Source organism: Emys orbicularis, chromosome 14 (assembly GCF_028017835.1).
Source record: "Emys orbicularis isolate rEmyOrb1 chromosome 14, rEmyOrb1.hap1, whole genome shotgun sequence".
Classification (NCBI taxonomy): Eukaryota; Metazoa; Chordata; order Testudines; family Emydidae; genus Emys; species Emys orbicularis.
In genome coordinates, this window is record NC_088696.1 from 40,879,180 (window position 1) to 40,899,173 (window position 19,994).

General features: G+C 51.2%; 1 protein-coding gene across 1 annotated transcript in view; it reads right to left on the reverse strand.

Moving 5' to 3' along the window:
* Positions 1-2,194: 2,194 nt before the first annotated feature.
* Positions 2,195-19,994, reverse strand: part of PSKH1 (protein serine kinase H1) — a 64,768-nt gene continuing 46,968 nt past the window's right edge. Inside the window, exon 3 of the mRNA XM_065416516.1 lies at positions 2,195-2,512. Coding sequence (XP_065272588.1) covers positions 2,195-2,512 — 318 coding nt within the window. The remainder of the gene's footprint in view (positions 2,513-19,994) is intronic.

Genomic DNA, 19,994 nt, shown 5'->3' on the forward strand with positions numbered 1-19,994 from the left:
GGGGTGAACCGCCCAACTGAAACCAAGAGGTGAAAGGCCAACACAATGATCTGCACTGCTCTTGTTGAGTGTGCCCAGGTATACTCGGAGGTTTCCCACAGAAGAGACACGGTTGCATCGGTGAGAACTGGAGCTCTGCTTACAAGAAGCCCAGGAGAAGTGTGGACACTAATCAAACCAGTGAGAGGCCAGCTGGCCTCAAGATCACAGCCTGCATCACAGATGCAAGGCCTGGGTCACGCCATCACGCATGTCACTCACACCCCCGAAAGCCAGACAGACCTTGTGAGCCTCAAGCTGAGTCACCAAGAACTGGCTTTGTGCAGAGCTGAGACGACCTCTATAAAAGTATTTGGTTTCCCAAAACGCATTAGGCCCTACATCTGCCATGAGTGACGGCACACGGGACCTTTCCGGATGACGCATCCCATGATAACTCAATCGCCAAGGAGATGGGCTCTACGGCTGCAGCATTCTGAAGAGTAATGGCTACCAACCCTGAGGGGAGACTCTCCTAGGTGAGACAGATGTTCCCGCAGGCTCTGTCTCAGTCAGGAACTGAGATGGGGAGGGAACACATTGGATTAGACCAGAACTCAGCATGTGGCAATCTGCAGCTTCATTTATCCTACACAAGGGAGGAGAAAGCCTTCGGAAGGGCTTGTAGGTAAGGCAGCGGTCTGGGACTCTGGAGACCAGGGTTTTAGCGCCTCCTAGCCATAGGGAATGACACACCCTGCACAAGGTCATGGCAGAGATGACTCTGCCTTAAGTCCACAGAGGAAAACAAGGAGCCGAGTGACCCTTGACAGAGCACCCGGAGCAGCGCTTCCCTAGACCTGGCATGTGTTACCAGGGCCGATGCTCCAGACTGAATATCTGGGAGGAAGGCTCCCGTCCGTGTTAACAAGGAGTTTCTGTGGTGACATGACTGCCCCCATCCCACTCCCTTGTGCACGCCGTAACTGGCCATGAAGCTATCCCAAAGGCAGGCCTGGGGTGCCAAGCAGGCCAGGCGCTGGCAGAATCAGCGTGCGTGGCCGAAGGGGAAGCAGTGGGTAATGGCTGGGGCAGTCACAGTTTTGGCCTGGTAACGTGGCACAGTTGGAACCATTTGTCTGTCGGATCCATGGTGCAACACTAGGGTGAAGAATCCAAAAACCTCCAACCCAGCGGCAAGAAGGAACGCCAGCTCGCCTCTGAGGACGGCCAGATCAGAGGGGCCCCTGCCAGCACCAACCTCTGCTTCCGTTTAGCCTCGTGCTTTTTGCCTCAAAATATGTCCAAAGTGGCCTCTCCTGACACCTCCACACCCTCCCTTTGTGCCTGCCCCAGCCGCTCTGCACTGGCTCACAAGCCTTACGCTTCCCGAGACAGAGGAGATCTTCCGGAGTGCTAGCGCAGGGGTGGGGGCCAGGGCTAGCCACGGGGTTCGCTTTAGAAAAGACGTTTTTAGGTGTCCTGCGAAGCGTTTTGCTCCTGCAGGTTTCGCATCCTCTCCCCTCCCCACAGTTAGGAACCTTCAGTCAGGGCAAAGGGGAACTGCGACTGCAGACGATCTGCGCTCCAGGGCGCCGATACCTCAATCAATCCTTAACCAGCACGAGTAACCTGTGATGCGGTCACAGTCACCGGGGGGGATCCTTGGGGGAACCTCTCTGCTTCATGCTCCTCACTGAAGACTCCTGCCTGGCATTTCCTTCATGCAGCTGGCTTGCTGTTGAGTCACAGCACTTCCAACCCTAGCTGTGCGTGTGACTCCCACCAGCATCAACGGAGTCCAATATAAATACTGTCCAAGCATGTATAGGGACTTAACATTCTGGAATCAATAAATAACTATAGGCAGCCAAACTCCTGGGCTGGGGAGGGGGCTCTTCTCTTCACGGGGCTCCCTAATTTGCTGAGTACTTGAGGCCCTGAACTTTGACCTTCACTCTGGACCTGGATGAGCACAAGGAAGGCTTTCACTGCTCCACTTCCTGCATCAGGCTCCGAAACGCAGCCCACCCAAGTGAGGAGTGCCCACTGTGGGGGGCTGGGGTGCAAAGGTTCCATTTTCCCCGAGCTTCGTGCCCAGGGAGGGTCACTCCTGCAGCAGGAGCCTGGGTGTTCCCCGCCGTGTGGGAGCGTTGCACACCTGCACCAGAGGAAGTGCACCTGGGAAGACAGCTGGCAGTTTCCTGGTGAGTTCTCAGCCATTGCATTGCTGCTGGTAGCGCAGGTTGAGCTCCCGCAGCTCCCGTTCCCGCACCCGCCGCGACTTATTGGATTTGGTGGAGCGGCTGGAGCGGGTGGACTGGGCCGATTTGGTGCTCTGGCAGCGAGAGGACGCCCTCTTGAGGAGGTTCTGAGAGATGGAGCGGTGCAGGTTCTTCATGGAGGAGGAGGCTGCCATGCTGACTACCCAGGGGTGCTTTAAGGCCTGAAGAGCTGTCATCCTGTCACTGGGATCCACTGTGAGCAGGCGATCAATGAAGTCCTTGGCCAGATTGGACACGCTGGGCCAGGGCTGAAAAATCAAAAGGAAATGATGAGAAAACAATATTTGCCATGACTTCGTTAGACAAGCACCACCCCTCTCCGCCCAAAGAGGGCCAGCCACGCCCCTCAGTGCCGGGCACTGATTTATTTCGCTTGTAGGCATCCCCAGGGCACTTCCCTTCTCCCACTTCCCCTCACTCATCCATCCTCAAGTCCCGAAGTTATAACTAGTGTGGTGTCAGGCCACAGAGCGTAGGAGGCTTCCATCAGCCCCCACCAAATGACACTGCCAAACGGGCTACCGGGGTCCACTGCAGATCACCACTCCTCCTGAGCCCCAAAGCCTGAAGCACCTGCCAGATCCTGAACTCTGTTCCCCTGCTCCGCAGGCCACTGGCCCTTACCAACACAACACATACTTGGGCCCGGTTCTCAGGTGATGTGAATCAATATGGCCCCAGTGGAGGTAGGGCGGAGGATGCGAGCCTTTAGCTTTACATTCCATGGTAGTGCTCTGGGCCGGGGTCACAATCCTTTCAGTATGTCGGGGACACAATTTCTTTAAAACTGACAAACGTACACTTCAAACACCCCTGACCCCGCCACGACAGCCATCTGCTCTGATGTGTCACTCTTCCAACAGACTCTCAGAAAAGCCTCCCACCATTCTGCATAATCAGAGTCCCCGCTCCCCTGAAATTCATCTTCCCCACTTGACACAGCCCACTAATTAAATGTTCGTCAGCAGGGTCAGCTGAATTGTTTGTGGTGAACAATGGCTCCTGTGAATTTAGCCTTTTTCCTGCCCACTGGCAGCGTGTGATTTCTAGAAACTTGTTCATTTTTCAGTTCTGGGGATAAATAAATTTCAGCCTATGAGCTGTTAATGAATAACCCACGGCAAGTATCTGCTTGAGTACTAGAAATGTGGACTTCACCATGTAAACCGTGTGACTGAAGCATGTTCCTATTCCCTGACTCCATGGCCTAGCCTTTATACACCACTGTGCTTCCACCTGAAATCCTTGCAGTTGCTGCACAAAACAGACTCCGTTTGCTGATTAAACCAATATTGGCCACAGGCCCAAAACATGCCTCCAGGACCATCATAAGGTACCACATGCGATTGTCTGTCGATGCACGTTCCCATAACTCACTCTGCTCTTCTCATCAGTCGCGTAACTAAGAAATCTCCGGATAGACTGACATAAATCAAAACGGAGGGGGTATTAATACTGCCTATGTTAGTGCGCTCTCTCTCTCTCTCTCACACACACACCCCCATGCAATGTAAGACTGAAGCAGGTTACTCCCAATTTCTTATGCACCAGTGATGTATTACTTGTTTCCCTAGATGTCACCTTCTAAAATGACAATTACAAAATTAAAAATATTTGTTCATGTTTTTAAGAATAAATGTTTCTGATCTCACCCAAGGTGCCCCAATCCCCGTCACACAAAAGCCTGTTACTTTGAGTAAGTTACTCTGGTTTGAATGTGTCTGAATGATAATACCTTTCAGGTCACGCAGAGTGCCTTGTTTATTCAGATGCTGGACAGCTCCAGCAGGGAAATGACTCAGCTCCCCACCCAAAGCTTTATTTCTGTGCCAAGTGCCGCTACGTGCCAGCAACAACCCCAAATGCACACTGGGGGCAAGACTGCACCTTTACGCACAGGAGCACGTAGCCTGCCCTGCTCCAGAAGGATTGTGACTTGGACACACCCTCGCCAAGAGTCACAATCCCTCTCCTGCTCCCGCCTCGTGAGGAACATAGCTAGTGAGCAGGAGCTGCGCTCCACATGAAATTCAAACCCAAGACAAGGCAGGTCTTCAGCTGAGACCCAGTCTTACTGCCCTGCATGCATAAGTAAGACAAGACTCCAGGCTCTCTGTGATCTGAATACATTACTGGGGTTGACTATGTCTAGATGACAAAGTATGTCACTGGTTAACTCAAATTAGCTGACAAATCACATACACATTCCAAAGATTGTGTTCTCAAGTCAACAGCTGATGTTGTAAATATGAGGAATTTTTGTAACTAATATCAGTAACTTAGGGGAAAAAACCACATCCACAAAACACTGCAATGTGGAAGGAAAAGTGTGTAACCCGGTAAATAATCCAATACCCGCCCTTCCCAGGAACACAGGAAAGTGCTGCCATGCAAGTTTATAGCAGCACAAACACATGCAGCTACTCTTGTCTGTAGTGCTTTACGCTATGTATTCAGATTTTTGTGTGTGACAAAATATGGTAACAGCACAAAACGGATAACTTTGAAAATTCCTTGTGTGCTGGACGGTTAAGGGGACAGATGGTGGAGGAGGAAGGAAAAAATCTGAGCAGAAGTCACAGCAGAAATAAGGTGGAGGAGGCAGTGTAGCTGCCGCAAGATATGGGATAAAACTGAGATCTGCCGATACCATCAATGCGATGGCAGATCTATGAAATCGCATGTTGTGTGTGTCTCTGTCTCTCTCCCCACCCCAGAGTTTTTTGTCACTTTCATCACTGTAGTATTGTAAATACTCTATGTGATGAATAAATACACAGCAGCATTCAAGAAACACCTGGCCAGATCCCTAGCCTATGAGTAATGAAATGAGCTAGACAAGGATCCGGATACAGTCATCACAACTAGGCCAATGCACAGACATGTAACTATTTGGTGTCAATACGTATATTAAACAATAAAAGTAAATGTAAAGTCTGCTAGATGACCAATGTATCTGTCTTCTGCTTCTCTCTCTTTCCTTGTGCAGGAAAGAAGAACCCAGCTATTTTAAAATGTGGAGTCCACATACTGTACACAGTCCGACAGAATGCTCTTTCTGGTGCAAAATGGTCAGAAAAAGATTTTAAATGTCCTGAAACTCCTGCTATCTATCTCTGCCAAAAGCAATCCTTTCTCCCTCACATGAAAGATGCAAAGCCTTCAGATTATGGCTAACCTAAGTATTAGCTACTCAGAGAAACTAACAGAGATTTATAGAGAGTTTAAGGCCAGAAGGGATCACCAGAGGGCAAAGGATGATATAGCAGGGGGCTAGCCTGGAACTTGGGATACTTAGATTCAATTCCCTGCGTGACCTGGGAGAGTGCCTAGAATGTCATATGGCCCAACTGCAGCTGCTTTTAGCAAGCATCTCCAACGGTCAGAGACTGGGAGAGCTCTGAGTTACTACACAGAATTATTTCCCTGGTGTCTGGCTGAAGGGTTTCACCCTCGTGCTCAGTATATAACTGATCACCATATTTGGGGTCAGGAAGGAATTTTCACCCAGGTCAGACTGGCAGAGACCTTAGGGGTTTTACGCCTTCCTCTGCAGCATGAGGCACGGGTCACTTGCCGGTTTGAACTAATGTCAATGGTGGATTCACTGTAACTTGAAGTCCATAAATCACGATGTGAGGACGTCAGTAACTCAGCCAGCAGTTAGGGGTCTATTACGGGAGTGGGAGGGTGAGGTTCTGTGGCCTGCGTTGTGCAGGAGGTCAGACTAGATGATCATAATGGTCCCTTCTGGCCTTAAAGTCTATGAGTTTAATGGATGTAAAGCCAATTGCACCTCAGGCCTCATCCCTGATTTGGTCTTCGTTTGCTCATCTGAAGCCGCCAACTCTAGCTCCTGCCACCAGAAGAGAAGACAAAATTTCATCCTACAACAGGCGCTTCCCCTCCAATCCTGCTTTTCAACCTGACCTGACACGGACCGGGGACTGCCTTGACATGCGCCAGGAGCAGCCATAACTTCAGCCGGTAGCAGACAATGAGAAAGACTTCATTTTAGCATTAGCGGGGGGTGGAGGGGGCACAAAATAATATCCACGTCATAGTCCGTAAACCATGATATTTTGGGGGTTTGTCCAGGAGAGAAATGGTTAAATAAAGCCATTTATTGTTCTTGTTCCATTTGGTCCCCAACTTAAGGACCTCTAGGCACTGTCCAAGCCCACAGAAGAGACTCCAACAGTTGCCGTCTAGCTAGACAAGACAGACAAGGGTGGGAGAGAGGAAGGGTTCTTAGGCCCATTTTACCAATGGGAAATTAAGGCCCTGTCCGCACACAGAAGTTGCACCGGTTTACCTACAATCAGTTTAAAAACCAACCCAGTTAAACCAGTGCAAACCCAGCACAGGCACGATGGAGACAGCTATAAGGCTGTCTTGCAAGGACCCCCTCCCAAGCCTGGCATAGGGGGCTCCAGCATGCAAAGACTCCAGGCAGTTCTGCAGCCCACAGGGCACTATGAGGATGGAGCCGTAACTTAGGCTCCCAGGAAACGCTCTAGTTCCCTGAGCAGCCCAGGATCAGAAAGGCACAAATTCTGTACGAAGAGGCTAAAAATACAGCTAGTGTTACTTAAGCATGGGGCAAAAATATAAAGGAGAAAAATCTCTGACCCCTGCACTGTGATGAAAGTGTATGTAACATCAGAGTCGTCTAAGACTAGATTAACAGATGGCTGATTATTTAGATGCTGCCGCCACTGATTCCACAGATCCAATTAAAATTTTATTGACTGATAGCCTGGGAGGATTCCTTCCTTCCAGTCTCCCTTGGAAAAGGGGAGAATTTTTAAGCCTGTGTCATTTCTAAATGTAGGTCCCTGGTGAGATTCCAGCCAAGTTAAAATGGTAACCTTGCTAATGCTGGTTTATCACAAAGAATCTCCTGATGAGTGCCTGGTACCTAATTCAGAGATGGGGAAAAAACCCAGAGCCTGGGCATATCCAGAAATCCTTTTGTCAGACACAATAGTTCTGTGTAGAATCCAAGCACAAGTTTTGGGAAATTATCAGTCCAACTGACAAAATCTCTGAACCAAGAGGTTGAAGCGGTGGTTGCTGATGATCAATGGCTGGAAAGCACTATATTTAAAAACCCCAAAAGAACTCCTGTCATTCAAGAAACCAGCTTGACCAGTGGCGGTGGAACAATTTATATAGTGGGGGTGCTAAAAGCCATTGAACAGAACCGTAAACCCTGTGTATGATGGAAACCCCTTCAAGCCAGCGGGTGCTGCCGCACGCCCAGCACTCCTAGTTCTAGCATCCCTGGTCTTGACTGACTGCTATAAAGACAGTTTATATTGTGAGCCAAAGAATACTGTCGTCCTGATAAGAGAAATTTCCTTATATCAGCTGGACTCAAAATACCAAGAGACAATCATAGAAATGGTTGATTCATTTTACATTTAAGATTTACCTATCACTCACAAAACTGAATCCACACTGAAATAGGAAGACACCTTGCATTTGCCTCTTGATATAGAAGCTCACAAGGTGAAAATTTTGGAGCAACTGAAAAATGCAGGTCCTCAGGCAAATGACTTTGAGTCCTTCATTGGGACAGTTATTTTCCATGGGACTCCTGATTTGTTCTCTCTTGAATTCTTATGGATGACCAAATACATCCAGTAAGTTTATATGCTTTCCTTTCCCATTCCAAGATGGAGCATTTTTTCCTAGAACCTTTTGCCATAACAGTTACACTTAAAGACAAACATACCATGTGCTCCAACTTTTTTGTCGAAAATAGGTCATGCATTGCAAACTTTTTGCTGATGCTAGTGACAGACATGTCTGACTCCACTCACTTTACTCAACTTAATATCAAATGTAAATGGACATGGAGATGAAAATATACCTGTCTTGTGGTTGTACCATTTCCCTGCAATGTTGGGGGAGGGGGGAAGGGAGAGTTGGTTGGTTAAAAAAAAAAAAAAAAAACCCTCTTTATCTCTATCATCATTACCTATTTCAACGTCACTAGCAATTGTGATTCCTTATCATATATCTTGGGACAGCTTTTTTCCCTCTGGTGACTGGAGACCAAAAGTCAGGGAATCATATGACCTCAGTTTTGTTTGTTTCTCCTGGGGAATTTGTTCACATTCATGTAAAGCCTTTTGACCTTAGTGAACACTGCCTGCTGCAGATATCACTGACTATAACAGGATCTTCATCCTCTCTCTTTTAAATGGAGGCTTACAACCAACAAAGTTGATAGCCTCTGAAGATATTGCTCCCGTCTTTTAAGAAAGCCGCTATAGTTCATCGCAAACACATCCATTGTGCTAGATCTTCAACAACCGTACCAACAACCGTACCAGACTTAAATCTATAAAGTGAGGGAAATCAATCATTAGTTGTTACACTTCACATAAGACTGGAGGGACTCCGGCTTCTTGTGCCTACAAGTTGTTTGCACTCAAGCGATCCGCCCTCACGTTCTGGGCGCCTGGCAGGTGAAAGGCTTTTAGGTGGATGTCGTGGGCTATACAGAAGTCCCACAGACTGAGGGCTTTGTGGCAGAGGGCAGAGGATTGGGTCCCACCTTGCCTGTTGATATAGAACATAGAGGCCATGTTGTCCGTGAGAACCCTGACTACCTTGCCCTTCAGGTGCGAGCGGAAGGCCATACACGCCAGCCGCACCGCCCTGAGATCCTTGATGTTTATGTGAAGGGTCAGGTCTCGCGGAGACCACAGGCCTGGGTCTGAAAAGTCCCCACATGGGCCCCCCAGCCCAGGTCCGATGCATTGGACACCAGCTCCAACGACGGGGCCCTGTCCCTGAACGGGACCCCTTGGAGCATGTTGCTTGGTGCGGACCACCACCGCAGGGAGGTGATCACCAAGATCGGCATGGTGAGGACCTTGTCCATTCTGTCTGTGGCCTGAGAGAACTGCGAGGCCAGCCAGAGCTGGAGGGGCCTCATCCTGAGTCTGGCGTGGCGGACCACATACGTGCACGCCGACATGTGACCTAGCAGCTGCAGACAAACCCTGGCCGACGTTGCGTCCAGGAATGCCCCGATAAACTCTATGCGTTGGACCGGGACTAACGTGGACTTCGTGTTGTTTACCAACAGGCCCAGGGCGGTGCATGTGGACAGGAGGAGTGCCACATGATTCCCTCACCTGCGATCGGGAGGTGCCCTTGACCAGCCAGTCGTCCAGATAGGGGAATATCTGGACCCCCCGGCGCCTGAGGTAGGCCGCTACCACCAACATACACTTTGTAAAGACCCTGGGGGCGGTGGACAGGCCAAACGGGAGGACCGTGAATTGGTAATGGTTCTGTCCCATCATGAAACGGAGGAAGCACCTGTGCCCCTCGAATATGTGGATGTGGAAGTACGCATCCTGTAGATCGAGGGCACCGTACCAGTCCCCGGGATCCAGAGAGGGGATGATGGAGGCCAGGGAAACCATGCGGAACTTGAGTTTCACCATGTACCGGTTCAGACTTTGCAGGTCCGTGAAGGGCCTGAGCCCCCCTTTGGCCTTCGGGATAAGGAAATACCAGGAGTAATACCGCTTGCCTAGGAACTCCTTGGGCACCGCCTCTATCGCTCCTAGTTCCAGGAGCCTCCCGACGTCCTGCTCGAGCAGAGCCTCGTGCGATGGGTCCCCCAAGAGGGACGGGGGCAGGGGGTGGTTGGGCGGGTAGGAGGTAAACTGAAGGGTGTAACCTCGGGAGATGGTATTGAGGACCCAGCGGTCCAAGGTAAGCCGCGACCATTCCGGGAGGAAAGCACACCATCGATTGGAAAAAGGGAGCTTTATTGGGGGTGGATCCCTGCTGAAAACTGGTGGGGTACCCCCGAGTGTCCCGTCAAAAACGCCTTTTACCCGCCTTCTTGCCCTTAGAGGACCCAGGCTGGGGGGCAGGCCGATACTGCCTTTGCAGGCGTTTTTTATAGTCCCGCTGCTTCTTCTGGGCAGCCTCGTACTTCGGGAGGGTGGCCAGGGCGGGAGCCTGCTGTGGCTTGAACGTGGGCTTTGCTGGAGCAGGGACATAGAGGCCCAAGGTCTGGAGGGTCGTGCGGGAGTCTTTCATGCCGTGCAGCCTTGTGTCTGTCTCCTCCGCAAACAGCGCCTTCCCGTCAAAAGGGAGATCCTGCATCGACGACTGCGCTTCGCTGGATAGCCCAGAGAGCAGGAGCCAGGACGTCTGTCTCATGGACACTGCCGAGGCCATGGACCGTGCGGCCATGTCCGCTGCATCCAAAGCGGCCTGTAGAGATGCCCTTGCGGTCGCTGCCTCTTCCTCCATGAGTGCCTTAAACTCTTTTCTATCGTGCTCCCGGAGGGAGTCCTCGAACTTGGGGAGGGATCCCAGAGATTAAACTCGTAGCGACCCAGGAGCGCCTGATGGTTTGCTACTCTTAGCTGGAAGCTTGACGACGAATAAACTTTTCTCCCGAAAGCATCCAGCCTCCAAGAGTCTTTGTTCTTAGGGGTCAGGGCTGGCTGCCCCTGCCGCTCCCTGTGGTTGACCGACTCAACCACCAAGGAGTTGGGCGCCGGGTGGGTATACAAATATTCGTGCCCCTTAGTGGGTACAAAGTACTTTCGCTCCGCCTTCTTAGAGATGGGAGCTAACGAGAATGGTGTTTGTCACAGGGCATTTGAAATTCTTGCCACCCCTTCATGGAGCGGCAAGGCCACCCTGCCCAGTGCCGAGGGGGACAGCACATTGAACAGGAAGTCTGAGGGCTCCTCCATCTCCTCTGCCTGGAGGTGGAGGCTCGCTGCCACCCTTTTTAAGAGTTCTTGGTGGGCCCGGTAGTCCTCCTGCGGGACGGAGGGGGGCGGGGCCGCAATCAGCTCCTCCGGACGGGGCGAGGAGGCCAGTGCAGTGCTTTGGGTGTCGGCCAGCACTGGAGGATCCGCCACTGGTCAAACTCCGGGCACGGTACCGAGGAAGCGGGTCCCACTGACTCCTTTCTTGGCGGTCTAGGGATAGAGGCTGACAGTGCTTCCGACACCCCGGCCACCGAGCGAGTCACCACCGGGGGCTGCGCCGGAGGCCACGGTGCTCACTGGTACCACTGGGCCAGCCACGACGCTCGGTGCCATTGCATTTGCTGAGGCACCGGCAGGGCTGGCTAGCCTGGCCTGTAGAAAGGTGGCTGTGAGCGGAGGCCGGGCTGGCGTACGACCTGCTGCTGCCTCTGGACCGGGAGTGGCGGTGGTGCCGGGATCTACGTCGACCACGGGACCACGACCTCGAGGCGGAGGAACAGCAACGACGGTAGTAGCTGCTCCATGAACGGTCTCGATGGGTGGACCCGCGATGGCCAGACACCAGTGATCAACGCCCGGAGCTACGGTGCCTTGGCGGAGACTTTGAGTGGGATTCCGAGCGGGAACGGCGTCGATGGTCATGCCTCGACTGACTGCGGTACCTCCTTCGAGATGAGGACTGTTGGCGACGTCCGCCACGGTCCCGTCGGTATTCGCTCTGCGAAGACGAGCGATGCCAGGAGTCCCGATCGGATGGCACTCATCCAGACAGCCTGGCCGGAGTCTAGGGCGATCCACATGGACTGAGCCCTGAACAGTCGCTGGGCGGTGAGCGGTGTCAGGAACGTTCCCTCGACCGAGACCGGTACCGGGCCGACGGTGACTGTGGAGATCCCAGCGGCAGCTTGCCTTTGGAGCATGAGGCCGACATCAGCAGAGCTCCGGGCACCGGCATGAACATGACATCCTTGGCCGCCTGGAGGGTTTCGGGCGTAGATGGCATCCAGACATCCGGAGAGGCCTGCTCCGAAGGGGCCGGGCTACTCTGCTCAACGTGAGTCGGAGGCCTAGGGCCTGGTGGGGACCGAGGACTACCCGACATGGGTCTAGCCTCTGTCCCAGACTTCCCTCGGTGCCGTTGCGAAGAGGGAGTCTTTCCGGTCCTCTTGGCGTGCCCCGTGGAAGGGGAGTGGTGCCGACTAGTCGAAGGTACCAGAGGGTCTCCGCGCACCGACAGCGCGGTGCCGGGTACCGGTTCGGAGCGGCGTGCTGGGGTCAGGGCCAGCGCCGACTCCATCAGGATGGCCCGGAGCCTAATGTCCCTTTCTTTTTTAGTCCGGAGCTTGAACGACTTGCAGATCTTGCACCTTTTGCTGATATGAGTTTCTCCCAAGCAGTGCAGACGGTCTGTGTGCGGGTCACTCCTTGGCATAGAATGCCTACAAGAGCCGCATGACTTAAATCCCGGGGGACGGGGCATGCCCTGGCCCGGGCTCACTAACTAACTAAACTTAACTGAAAAGCTAACTGACTACAGGTACTAATGAACTAACAACAGTTCTGGGGACAAGCTGCAGCAAAGCTGGAGCTGAGTAGTTGCGACGCACCTTCACTGGCGGCAGAAGGAACTGAGGGTGGGGGGAGCGCGCAGCTCCCCTTATACCGCGCCAGGCAGGGGCCACTCCAGGGGTCACGGGGGGCACTCCCCCGCTACGGGTACTGCTAGGGGAAAAACTTCCGGCACTGGTGCATGTGGCAAGCATGCACACCTACTGTGGAATAGACATGAGCAATCACTCGAAGAACAACTAGGGATGTTTCTCAGAAGAACATATTCTAAAAACCAGGAACAATCATAAATTGGGTCAATTCATGTCATTTTAGAAGATGACATATCTGAACATGTACCATTTCATTGAAGAAATCTGTAAACAACCGCACTCTTTGAATAAGGAACTGGGACTAAAAAGTAGCTAAGCTCACCCGCAACAGAAGAGCCTGTTTCCAAGCCAGTTAAATTAAACTGAACAAAAACAAACTCCAAACAAAAGCAAATTGGATTTCTTATCCTTCCAATTATTCTACTTCCATCACTAACAGGGAGTATGGAGCACTCGTAATTAGAAATCTCTTCTGGTCAGCAAACACAAATCAGTTTATTGATCTGTTTATGCTAGTGGAGGTTTTACCTGCTGTACTGTACATATCTTTGATTTTATTTAATTAAACTCTTTCTTTAAAAAGAAATAAGAATATATACTGCTGAGGCCACAAGTGACATGAGTTTAGTATTTTTGCAGGTCCTACTCCCTGGAGAAGTTTGTTCATGAAGTTTGTTCATTTCACAGAAGTATCACAGTACTGGCAGGATATCAGTATCTGGTCAAGGGAGACCCTGGTGTTTCGCAGGTCAGGACTGAAGTGCCATGGCAGAACTGTGGGGAAAACTTGCATAACACAATCTCATCACCATTCTGCCAGTCTCTGGACATTGCTATTAATCCTTCATTTCTGTGAACACTACATTCAGCCACAAAAATCAAAGACGTCTCCACGCTACTCTTACCACCCAAACCTTTCTCCCTCACCCCCCAAAAATTGAGTTCAGTGTATTATTTCTGCAGTTACATATTTGCTGCACACTTTCACTCAGCTTCACTGTATTCTTTTGGTCCCCAAATTACAGCAGGACTTTTCACACTGTTCTGCAAAGAAAGGCAAAGCCACTCCTTTCTGAGCAGAACCTCAGCAGGATCCAATGGCTGCTAGCAGTAATTCCCTAAGACTGAGCAGCTGTTCCACTGCCCTCTGCCCGGGCAAGGTGCTAGGGACCTCATTTCACATGGCATCTGGCCTTGCTCATGTGACAGACCCAGGATACAGACCAGGTTCAGAGTGGGAAACTATTGCCCCTGAGGCTGAAAGAGTGAAAGTCAGTGGGAAGGAAATGCCTGTACCTGCCGAAAGTCCCTGTATATTCTGCAGGTAGAAAATGACTCTGCTGCTCTCTTGCAGCAGCCGTGCCAGCTCGAATCGTGCGTCAAGCTGGCAATGCCATACAAGAGATCACTAAATCGCAGCATGACAAAGGGAAGAGTTAAAGTCTACTTCAGTGCAATACTTCCCCTGCAGTAGAGACCTGGACTGGGGCTCGCAGGGCTTGCGCTATTGGGCAGTGTAAAATAGCAGTGTAGATGTTCCTGCTTGGGCTGGAGCCTGTCCTCCGAGACCTCCCCCCGCGCTGGGTTTCAGAGCTCAGGCTTCAGTCCAAGCAGGAAGGTCTACACTGCTATGCTTAGCCCTGCTGTGCGAGACCCACCAGCCCAAACCAGTTGACCTGGGCTCTGAGAGTCGCTGCAGCTGGGCTGTTTTTTTGTTTTATTTGCAGTGTAGATGTACCTTTAGAGCCCTCCCAGCTGTAACTCGTGCTGCTTAAGCCACTCTGCCTGGCTGGTGTCTATACCATTCACAACTGAATCACCTTCCCAAAGCACATCTTCCAAGGGAAGCAGAGCCGTTAGAAATTGCTCCATAACTCGGAATCACCCCCCAGGCAATTCCATTCAGTAAGACATGGAATCATGAGACGTCACAAACCAATGCAACCTGAACCACTTCAAAGCAGAGTGTGGCATCTAGCGCTTCATTCTCCAGTCCCAATAAGCTCCAGGGTCTTAGTAGGGTGCGAGGAACCCCAGTCAGCAGCATGCCCGTCGAGCCAATGAGGAAAGCTGCCCCACTAATCAGGGAGTCTGAGCTGCTCACAAAGGAATAGCACTGGATTACAGATGCATAGCTCGAGTGTCTGCAACAAGTAAAGGACATGGATGCTAGCCAAAGCCAGAAATACGAACACACAGGTCTAAGCTTTCCTCTTATAAACTGAGCTGCCTATTTTGGGGGGCATACAAGTGCAACTCCTCACTGAGAGCGGGTTGGGCCCACCCTCTGTCAGATCTTGGCAGGACCCTGTGTACTCTGCAATTCTGCAGTCAAGGAATTCGCAACAGAATCCGCCCCTTGACCCAGAACTGTGCTCCAGAGTCCAATCTTCCATTCAAATGTATCTGTGTTCCTAGCCATTTGGGTTATTCTTTGCAAACCTTGGGCTGAATGTAATCAATGCAGTGTTGTCTTCCTCATTCTGGAGACGGCCTGAAACAGCAAACTACTCCACTCATCTCAGTGGGGTTATGGAGGGAACAGTTCCGCTTGTGCTATGGAAGGGGAGATAGCAGGTGAGGCTCACTGTATGGAAGGGGGTCCAGCAAGTTCATCTCTACCCTTCCCAACTCCAGCACAACGGAGCCTGTCGAGTGCTGATCTCTGACCTGTGCCCGCCAGGCCAGGCCTGGCTTCCAGAGCACAGGAGTCTCCGTCCAAGCTGCACAGCTTTAACAGAAGCTGGAGAGCCCCCGGCCCTGGAACTCAGAGCGTCTCAACCCCGGGAACCTTGGCCGTCTCTTCCCAGCCGAGCTGAGCTCCGTCACATGAGCCCTCTTCTCACAGCTTCCTAACCGTAGAAGACAAACTGTGGTTTCAGTCCCAATGGAAACAACGAGCCAAGAAGTGGCCATCATGACTGGAGGCAGCCTCATTTTCACATGGCATGTAAAATACCAAAGTGTACCATAGTTCAGCTGAATCAGGCTCCCAGTTTGGAGGAAGAGGGAGAGGGTCTCATCAAAATACCCATTAGCCTAGGGCAGAGGTGGGCAAACTACGGCCCGCGGGACCCTCCTGCCCGGCCCCTGAGTTCCTGGCCTGGAAGCCTAGCCCCAGCCCCTCCCCTGCTGTTCCCCGCCCGCAGCCTCAGCTCGCTGCACCACTGGCGCAATGCTCTGGGCTACGGGGCTGCGCGCTCCTGCCGGGAAGCATGGCTGCAGAACCGCAGTCTGACCCAGTGCTCTGTGCTGCGTGGTGGTGTGGCTGACTCCGTCCGGGCATCACAGCTGCCTGTCCTGGTGCTCTGGGCGGTGCGACGGTAGCGCCACCAGCCACTGTGGTAAGGGGGCAGGGTGTGGGGGCATTGGATAGAGTGCAGGGGCGGTCAGAGGACGGGGAACAGGGGGGTTGAATGTCAGTCAGGGGCAGGGGTTCTGGGGGCAGTCAGGGGACAGGGAGCGGGGGGGGAGGGTGGATGGGGCAGGGGTCCCGGGGGGGGGGAGAGGGCATCATTGCAGGTTGGATGGGGCAGGAGTCCCAGGGGGGCCATCAGGAGGCGAGAAGCAGGGGGGGGGTCGGATAGGGGGCAGGGGCCAGGCCATGCCTGGCTGTTTGGGAAGGTGATTCCTCTAACCGGCCCTCCATACAATTTCTGAAACTTGATGTGGCCCTCAGGCCAAAAAGTTTGCCGGCCCCTGGCCTAGGGGATGGTGCACAGTGCTAGGAGGTCAGATTTCACCTATTCCACTCACTGCTATTTATATTTGCAGGCACTTCAGAGCCCTTATACGGAAAGCATGAATGGCATCAAACCAGCCACATGTTAGCAAATGGAATCTGAAAATGGATCAGCTCATGAAAAACTCCTTAACATTTTTCATTTTAAAATGCATTTTAACTCAAATTAACAGATTTAGATGAAAATCCACAGAAAATTCAATATTTACAATATTATTTATTCAATATTTATATGCTGTAAATTTTGGGAAGCTACGCTATATTGTTTATACAAAACAAAGAAGTTAAATCTGTGCTTTAAGTGAGAAACCAGACCCAACCGTAATATAAAGGCAGGACCATGCCTCTCTAGTAATAGTGAGCACCAGTTAGGGGGGCTATTTTTCTGCTCCAGCCACAGAAAGAAACGGACAAAACATGGTCGTTGTGGCTCATCATGGCTTCTTTTGTCTATTCTTGTGAAAAGATGGCCAAGTTTCCTTTGTGTAGCAAATCATGACGTTTTTGTACAGGCGCACACACACACCAGCTTCCCGTTTTAGATTATAGCAATAAGCCAGGCCAGCATGGGCACTTCTCAGGTGCATTACCTTGTGCTTTCAATCTCCAGAGAGCTCCTCAATAGGCACTAATGCACACTCTGGCCTGGCTTACTGCTCTTCCACTGTGGAATGTCAGTCTACATTTCATTCATCCAAAAAGGCTTTTCAAAACCAGTTCGGAGGCTGAGGAGGGTTTTAGTCAATGTGTCCTTCCATTGTGAAAAACAAAAGAGCAGGAAAGAGATTTTAAATCCCTTTTACAATGTTCAGAATAGATTCGTATCTCATTTTCAGATTCAGAATGTCGTCAGAGTCCATCTCCTCCCACAAGCCTAGCTGTAATTATCTTGTGTCCTGTAGTTCATGGAACACCCCAAACCTGGCCGCGTTCGGGGGGATATGCCCCTCCACCTCACCATGCCCTTGCACCATCCCAAATTCAAGCCAATGCTTTATTTCCAACAGTTAGTGCCGATCATGCCACTCAAAGAGAAAACGCTCAAGTTTATTTTTTCCCTGGCTTCAACAAACAGCAACCCTCTTTCAAGCCAAACTTCAGCCAGAGCTAGCACAAACCTGGTCATACTTTCACGTGTGTAAAATAAAATTTTGATCTGCATTAAAACAATCACAGATCACTTTATATAGGTATTCATTTGCCACTTAGCACCACAATACCAGAGTCCTCCCACAAAATTAAACATACCAAAGACAGCTGCTGTGGGAGGCCCTGGTCATGGAGGGAGAGGAGCTCACATGGAGCTAGGGTCAATCCCCTGGAGGGCTTTGACTGTCCGGGCAGAGACCTTGAACATTACTTTATATTCAGCGCAGAAAGCAGTGCACTGGTGTGACGTGTTCGGGGCAACCATGTTGCGATAAAGATTGGCTGCTGCATTTTGTGCCGTTGGGTGTTGTATTTTGTACACTCTGTTCAGTTCAGCAGCAAAACTAAGATGGTCAGTTTCTAATCCATGTTACGCTCACCCACTAGTCTAGCACTAAATTATTGAGGGTGGGCTCCTAACATTACAGGAGAAGCTTTACATCTAGCAACCAAATGACAAGCAACCAAACAGAAAATTTCCATGACAGTTTTTTAAAACATTTCTATTCTATCCAGGTTTGGAAAACATTTTTAACTATCGCCAAGTCTGGAGCCTAGATTACCTGATGGTGCCATCCCTTTATTTTTTTAACCCAGATTTAGGATGCCACTAAACTCAAGTTTTACATTCAGTTCCAGCTACCCCCTACCCTTTCAAATAGCAAAGGGGACAGACATGGCTCTTCGCGCAGTGGTGAGGGATGCTCCATCAGACTCCCCCGCCTTACTAGTAAAGCAGGCCAAATGCACCTTACAATGCCTGTTTGGACGCTCATTATTTGGATCCTAACCTGCCTCAGGGTGAGACTTGGCACTTGGGACAAAGAAATAACCACACAGAAAATGTGATTTCATTTAGTTTGGCATCATACAGGCCAAAGATACACAAAAAGGGGAGTAGGGAAGTTTTAAACTGTAGTTTGTGCTCTGAAAAGTGACTCTAAAATTGGCCATACCAGGATACAGGATCCGGAAAGTCCAGTTCAAATGTGCTCTCATTACAAGTGAGACAAGGACCATCTCCCCCCGATCCCGCCAGCCCTGCAAATTCAGCCTGGGGTCTGAGACTCTCACTGGAGACTCTCTCTCGTGCCCATATGCTGCCCTCAGGTGCATTTCTGCTACACCTTTATCTTTCAGAGGTATACAGTCAATGTGAGCATTTCAATACATTAACAATTCTATCAGTGCGTACAATCTAGCTCACCGTATCTGCACTGACTCACTAACATGAAAAGAGCAGTAAAAATATTTTTGCACAGAAATGAACAGATCCAGCAGACATACGTCTTGCGAGAGGGGGCCCGCAGAGCTGCTGGATGTGAACGCCCATTTTACAGTTACTTTTCAAAGGAAAACTGCATTTTAACTTTAAAAATTAAAATGTGTTTGGCAGTTGATCTATAGATGACATGCATGGGGCATGTGCAAAATAAACTAATTAAAAATGTTCCCTACTCAACTTTCTCTAGTGAGCCTGAACCCTGTAAAATCATTCCAGGGCTGAAGTCACTTTACTAGGCCTCAAATCACTGCATCAAAGAAACAGCAGAAAGAAAATAACTTTTCACATTTGAATTGTTTTCAAAGTTTCATTTTTGCTGCTCCAGTCCTGCCACCCTGCTCTGCCAATGCACTTCAATCCTGCCCCATAGCACCCCTGCTGCTCCGGCCCTGCTCTGCCAATGCACTTCAATCCTGCCCCATAGCACTCCTGCTGCTCCGGCCCTGCTCTCCCAATGCACTTCAATCCTGCCCCATAGCACCCCTGCTGCTCCGGCCCTGCTCTCCCAATGCACTTCAATCCTGCCCCATAGCACTCCTGCTGCTCCGGCCCTGCTCTCCCAATGCACTTCAATCCTGCCCCACAGCACCCCTGCTGCTCCGGCCCTGCTCTGCCAATGCACTTCAATCCTGCCCCATAGCACTCCTGCTGCTCCGGCCCTGCTCTCCCAATGCACTTCAATCCTGCCCCACAGCACCCCTGCTGCTCCGGCCCTGCTCTCCCAATGCACTTCAATCCTGCCCCATAGCACTCCTGCTGCTCCGGCCCTGCTCTCCCAATGCACTTCAATCCTGCCCCACAGCACCCCTGCTGCTCCGGCCCTGCTCTCCCAATGCACTTCAATCCTGCCCCACAGCACTCCTGCTGCTCCGGTCCTGCTCTGCCAATGCACTTCAATCCTGCCCCACAGCACCCCTGCTGCTCCGGCCCTGCCCTGCCAATGCACTTCAATCCTGCCCCATAGCACCCCTGCTCTCCCAATGCACTTCAATCCTGCCCCATAGCACTCCTGCTGCTCCGGTCCTGCTCTGCCAATGCACTTCAATCCTGCCCCACAGCACCCCTGCTGCTCCAGCCCCGCTCTGCCAATGCACTTCAATCCTGCCCCATAGCACCCCTGCTGCTCCG